Raw genomic sequence first — 6690 nt, forward strand, 5'->3', positions numbered from 1 at the left:
ACACATGCAGGTTCACAGGTTAAAAATAATCTCTATTGTCCAAAATACTTCTCCTAGGGTCACCCCTGCCCTTAGAGTCACACACACACACACACACACACACACACACACACCTACACACACACACACACACACACACACACACACACACACACACACACACACACACATGCTCACACACACACACACACACACACACACACACACACACACACACACACACACACACACATGCTCACACACACACACACACACACACACACACACACACACACACACACACACACACACACACACATGCTCACACACACACACACACACACACACACACACACACACACACATGCTCACACACACACACACACACACACACACACACACACACACACACACACACACACATGCTCACACACACACACACACACACACACACATGCTCACACACACACACACACACACACACACACACACACACACACACATGCTCACACACACACACACACACACACACACACACACACACACACACACACACACGGTCCACTCTCCTCTCGCTGTGAGTGACCAGGCAAACAGTCTTTAGCCTCCATTACACCTGTGTGTGTGTGTGTGCTATGCATGTGCATATGTGGACGTGTGTGTGTGTGTGTGTGTGTGTGTGTGTGTGTGTGTGTGTGTGTGTGTGTGTGTGTGTGTGTGTGTGTGTGTGTGTGTGTCTGTGTGTGTGTGTGTGTGTGTGTGTAGGTGTAGGTGTGTCTGTGTTTGAGGCAGACACACTGAACAATACTGGAACATATCATAGAGGCTGGACAAGAATGTGTGTGAGTGTGTGTGTGAGTGTGTGAGTGAGTGAACGTGCATGAGTGTTAGTGTGTATGAGAGAGTTAGTGTGTGGGAGAGTGTACGTGTTTAAGTGTGTGTGCATGAGAGTATGTGCTGCGTGTAGGTGAGTGTGTGTGTGTGTGTGTGTGTGTGTGTGTGTGTGTGTGTGTGTGTGTGTGTGTGTGTGGGGGGGGGGGTTATGTGTGTGTGTGTGTAGGTGCGTGTGTAGGTAAGTGTGTGTGTTTGTTTGTGTGTGTGTGTGTGTCAATTTGGAATCTCCAGCTCTGTTGCTTCTTCTTTAACAGGTTCATCCTCAACTTCCTGTGGAGGCTCCTCCTCTTCCTCCTGAAAGAGCGAGAGAGAGATGGACAGATAGGGATAGAGGGAAAGAGAGAAAGAGAGAAAGAAAGAAGACAAGGAGAGAGAGAAAGAAGAGAAAGTGTGAAAGAAGGAGAGGAAAGGTTGGTGGAGAAAGAAATGGAGAATTAGGCAAATTTTCAATTAAGGGACTTCAACCTGCATGTCAAAAAGCACTGCTATTTACATCTACTGTGACCTTGACGCCTGTGTGTGTGTGTGTGTGTGTGTGTGTGTGTGTGTGTTTAGAGGGGACACTAACTGAAGGAGGTGGTCAAGGTAGCGTTTAAGTGAGTCTGACAGATGCAATTATCCCTCTCTCTCGAGGTTAATGAACATGTCCACACACACACACACACACACACTTGTGATTATCTATCTAAGACACACACACAACTCAAATTTGCTGGTTCGATACGATGGCCAGATTATTGTCATCTCTCTCTCTCTCTCACTCACACACACACACACACACACACACACACACACACACACACACACACACACACACACACACACACACACAGCGTTTCCTCTGCCAGGTGTATTGTTTTCCTACATAACAGGACACCTTGAGGGCCGTTAAGCGTGTACACACCCGATGTGCCATATGAGTCTGTGCTGCTACTCCTCTGTGTGTGTGTGTGTGTGTGTGTGTGTGTGTGTGTGTGTGTGTGTGCTGCTACCCCACAGAGGACACACTCATTTCACTAACACTGTGCAGCTGACTCCAGACCAACTCTACATTGGACAATGCTTGGATACAAGTGTGTGTGTGTGTGTGTGTGTGCGTATGTGTGTGTGTGTGTGTGTGTGAGAGAATATGTGTACAAAAACAAATGAACTCACACGGTCATCACACACACACATCACGTCTCTCACTGATTCTCTCTCAATTCAATTCAATTCAATTCAATTCAGTTCAGTTCAGTTCAGTGAGCTTTATTGGCATGGCTGTGCATTGTACAATGCTAATGATAGCAAGAACAGGTATGATTTCCAATAACAGGAATATGAATAACTATGAAAAAATAAGACATTATTAGACAGGGTTCGTACACCTTTTTCATGGCCAAATTCAAGCACTTTTTAAGGACTTTCAAGATGAGTTTTCCAGTACCGAAATCAAGCGTGAACAAATCCAAAGCCCTGTTGTTTGAGGTCACTCTGAGGACAAAGATCCAGAAAATTTGATACAACCTAAACCGAATACAGAACCAGCAGCTATCATTAGGTTAACTGAATGGAGCATTGAAAATGAGTGTGCCCCATTTCATTAGTGTTTGCTGCTGCTCTATTTGGTCTATGTCATATAAAGTTTCCTTGTTCTTTTTCTTACTGACAGCACTCGATGGTGTTGAACAGCATGGATTGATTCATACCATATTTCAGGAGTGTGATTGGCAAAGGACAAAAAAAGAGGAAAATATACCCAACACCCCCCGGAGATTTTTTTTTTAAAATAACCCCTTAAATGATGACATCAGATGACTTTTATGAGAACTATTGATAAACTGTGATACATATATTTCAAACATTATAACATACTACAATATAGCCTATATAGGGTGCATCAAAAAATAAAAATTTTGAATTTTGATATGGCTGGGTGCTAATAGTGTTCCAATATAGGTAGAAACAACACATGTAAAATATTTTTCCAGTACATGATGATTTAGGGGTGCCACCACACATCTGTTTTTGGTGGATAAAGTGGCTGTGGTTCTCAATGGTCGCCATGGCGACCTGAGGTAAAAAATGCTATAGCTCATTATTATAGCTTATTATTACATTACTACTATCATATCTTTAGTTGTGTCTTTGTATACTTATTTATCACAAGTCATTTAAGTCATATTTATAGGTATTTGGTGCTCATTACATCTAGCTAACGTTAACTAGCAACAGTTTGCTAACCACACCACCTCCATTGTGCATCCTACACTGGGACAGCAAGTTAACACCGATGCTCAGCAATGTGTGCCAGTTGGAGGAGCGTCCTGCTGTACAGTTGAAGTTGGAGATACAGAGAGGCTGAAACTGCTTGGTATCCTGGCGTATTAGAAGCAGACCAATGAGTCATGCCCAATGATCATTGCCTGGTTGACATGCAAGTTGCTGCAGGACTGGTGCTGCATTGACCAGGTTGTCAACATGGCATTTGACACCACCGTGTCAAACACCGGCCATCTCACTGCAGCCTGCATTGCCATACAGCTCTCAAGGGCCGACCACTTCTTTGGTCTGGGTGCCGGCACCACATGTGTCAGTATCACCCCATGTGTATACCAATAAAGTAAATTAAACTTAATATCCCTGCTGGAAAAAAACGCCTGACCAGCATAAGATGGTTTGCTGGTTAACCAGCTTGTCAACCAGCTTGTTTGACCACCCTATGATGGTTGACCAGCTAGTGACCAAAACTCTTGTGAAAACATACCTTCAGCTGGTTTACCCAGCTTATGATGGTACAGTAATTTAGGCAGCCCTGCTGAAAAAAACAGCTACAGTAGAAGCCAGCTTATGCTGGTAGCTGGTTTTAGCTAGACCTTCTTCCAGCTATTACTGGTCTTTGCTGGTGTAGCTGGTTAGGCCACCAGCTAGACATGCTGGCGAGACCATCTGAGGAAGCTGGTTGTGCTGGTATGACCAGCCTGTCATGTGGGATACAGCTGGTTTAAGATGGTCATGCTGGTGACCAGCCTGCCAAGCTTGACAGAGATGGTCAAGCTGGTTTTCTAGAATGACCAACATAAGCTGGCATGGCCAGTAAAAACCAGCAATGTAGACCAGCAACACCAATTAAAATGACCAGCTTGAGGTGGTGGTACGACAATCAAAACCAGCTGAATTTCCATCGTAAGATGGGTAAACCAGCTAAAGGTATAATCCCTGCTGAAAAAAACAGCAAGAAACCAGCTTAGGCTGGTAGCTGGTTTTAGCTGGTCTTTGCTGGTCTTTGCCCAAAACACAGTTATTATTGCTGGTCTTTGCTGGTGTAGCTGGTTAGGCCACCAGCTAGACATGCTGGCGTGACCATCTGAGGAAGCTGGTCGTGCTGGTGTGACCAGCCTGTCGTTTGGGATACAGCTGGTTTGAGATGGTCATGCTGGTGACCAGCCTGTCAAGCTTGACAAAGATGGTCAAGCTGGTTTTCTAGAATAACCAACATAAGCTGGCGTGGCCAGTAAAAACCAGCAATGTAGACCAGCAACACCAACTAAAATGACCAGCTTAAGGTGGTACGACAATCAAAACCAGCTGAATTACCATCATAAGCTGGGTAAACCAGCTGAAGGTGTGTTTTCGCGAGAGTTTTGCTGGTCTAGCTGGTTAACCATCAAAGGGTGGTCAAATAAGCTGGTTAACAAGCTGGTCAACCAGCAAACCACCTTTAGCTGGTCAGGCTGTTTTTTTCAGCAGGGATGGTTTTCGCAAGAGTTTTGCTGGTCTAGCTGGTCAACCATCATTGGTCAAACAAGCTGGTTAACAAGCTGGTCAACCAGCAAACCACCTTAAGCTGTCAGGCTGGTTTTTTTCAGCAGGGCAGAATGACCATCTTACACCAGCTGTGTCCCACACGACAGGCTGGTCACACCTGCACGACCAGTCACGCCAGCATGTCTACCTGGTGGTCTGACCAGCTACACCAGCAATAGCTGGAAGAAGCAAAAAACAGCTAAAACCAGCTACCAGCATTAGCTGGTTTCCTGCTGGGGTTTTTTTTCAGTTGGGATGTGTGTCCGACATCCATCACTGCTTCACAAAATTCAGGATAAGGCCATGTGAACAGGTCCCATTGACTTCCATTCATTTTGTCCATAGGACATTCATTCCAAATGAATAGAGACTCTTCAAAGTTGAATTCTGAGAAATGCCCAAGTTGTAAAAGCAGACAACTTTTACTTTGATAACCCTACAGAACATGTTACTGTATAAAAGTTCACTCTATTCAACATTTCCAGGTCAACCTTTTGCCAATTAGACGAAAATTGCACATTTTTCGAAATTTCGCCAAAGTTCATGTGTTAGGTGGCACCCCTAAATATCAATGAAATTCCTTAAAACTTTGCAAAAGTCACTTTTTTCTTGATTGGAACAAAATGCAATGCCAGCCAAAATGATATTTTTAAATTAAAATTTCCCATTCAAATTTGATGCACCTTCTATAACTCATTTATAGCAAAGTAGCCTAGGCCTACTCAAAACTAAACCAGATATGGCAGAAACATGTAGGCTATCATGATCATTTTGCCAACAATGATGTAGAACCATGAACTTTCTCAGTTCATAACATGTTTTGTTTTAACTTAAACTAACATAAAGTTATCATTTTGACTACATTTAGGCCAACTTGATAACATATAGCCTGCCCCTGTACAATATAGTGAACCATAGGCCTATTGATATTGATGCTGTTTGAAGAGGTTGCTTGATTATATTTAAGTTCCAAAGAAAATCAAATTGCACCACTCCCTCTCCTTCCAAAGTAACATGTCCTAACACCTTTCTGTTTATAGGCTACATCACTAGTTGTTCAAGTCCACACACTAAATGGAGAGCTACAGGATTACAATTCAGTCTGTGCCTTTAAATAGGCGACTTTTTTCATCTATCAGAACAATGCTACAGTAGGCCATTTCCACTAAAAAATCATCTCAATATTATGTGCAAGACTGATGTTTACCCAGAATGCCAACCTGTTAATTTCTTAGCATAAACTACATACGTTTTCTCATAGTGAGATGACTATCCCGAAATATGTTTTGAATGACATGGGGCGCACGGAGGTGAACGGCTGGAAAAACGCGTTCACCTCCGTGACAAGGTGTTACCTAAACAATTTAGTTGACCTAAGGTAAGGCTTTGTGGCTAAAACGATGAAAACCAGTAGGCTAGTCTGTCACAGCTAACTTCAAGCACAGTAGCCTAGACTAGTTTACACGCGCAGAAATGAAAAGTCAATATCGCCATCACGAGATTGCTGTCATTAGCGCAAAGTCCAGACACGTCAAACTGGACGTGAATGCGTGGCAAAGCCAACAACTTCATAAATGATGTCTTTTAAATAAATAATTTGAGCTTTACCGTTTCATGGCTTCTGCTAAGAAATAAATTGTTCACCACACACATCGAACTTGCATCAAACATTCATCAACACACGTCTGCTTTCACTTTCAATGAAATCCACTAGAGAACGGACAAGGCTTGCGGAGTGATATGAATGAAAGAAGCACCAAACCCGTCGTCATTGTCAGCGGCCTATTATACAGCAAATTAATTTTATTTTCCTTCATTTAATAATTGGTCTATTGAGTCAGACTGCCGAGAAATATGTAGGCCTAGCACTTTCAAGCATTAACAAGCATTTTACCCCAAATCCAAGCATTTTTCAAACCTTGAAAACACCACATTAAAATCCAAGCATTTTCATGGATTTCAAGCACCCGTACGAACCCTGATTAGAGAATAAGCAAAGTACAGAAAAGAAGGGATCACTTCCCAAAACAT

At 43.1% G+C, this 6690-nt stretch overlaps 1 protein-coding gene across 1 annotated transcript in view; it reads right to left on the reverse strand.

Annotated features, from left to right (window-relative positions):
- Window positions 1-1035: 1035 nt before the first annotated feature.
- Window positions 1036-6690, reverse strand: part of phf14 (PHD finger protein 14) — a gene marked incomplete at its 5' end in the record, with an annotated part of 67868 nt that continues 62213 nt past the window's right edge. The window contains 1 exon segment of the mRNA XM_062529278.1: window positions 1036-1167. Within this exon segment, the coding sequence (XP_062385262.1) occupies window positions 1087-1167 (81 nt within the window).

This window comes from Sardina pilchardus, chromosome 24 (genome assembly GCF_963854185.1).
Source record: "Sardina pilchardus chromosome 24, fSarPil1.1, whole genome shotgun sequence".
Lineage (NCBI taxonomy): Eukaryota > Metazoa > Chordata > Actinopteri > Clupeiformes > Clupeidae > Sardina > Sardina pilchardus.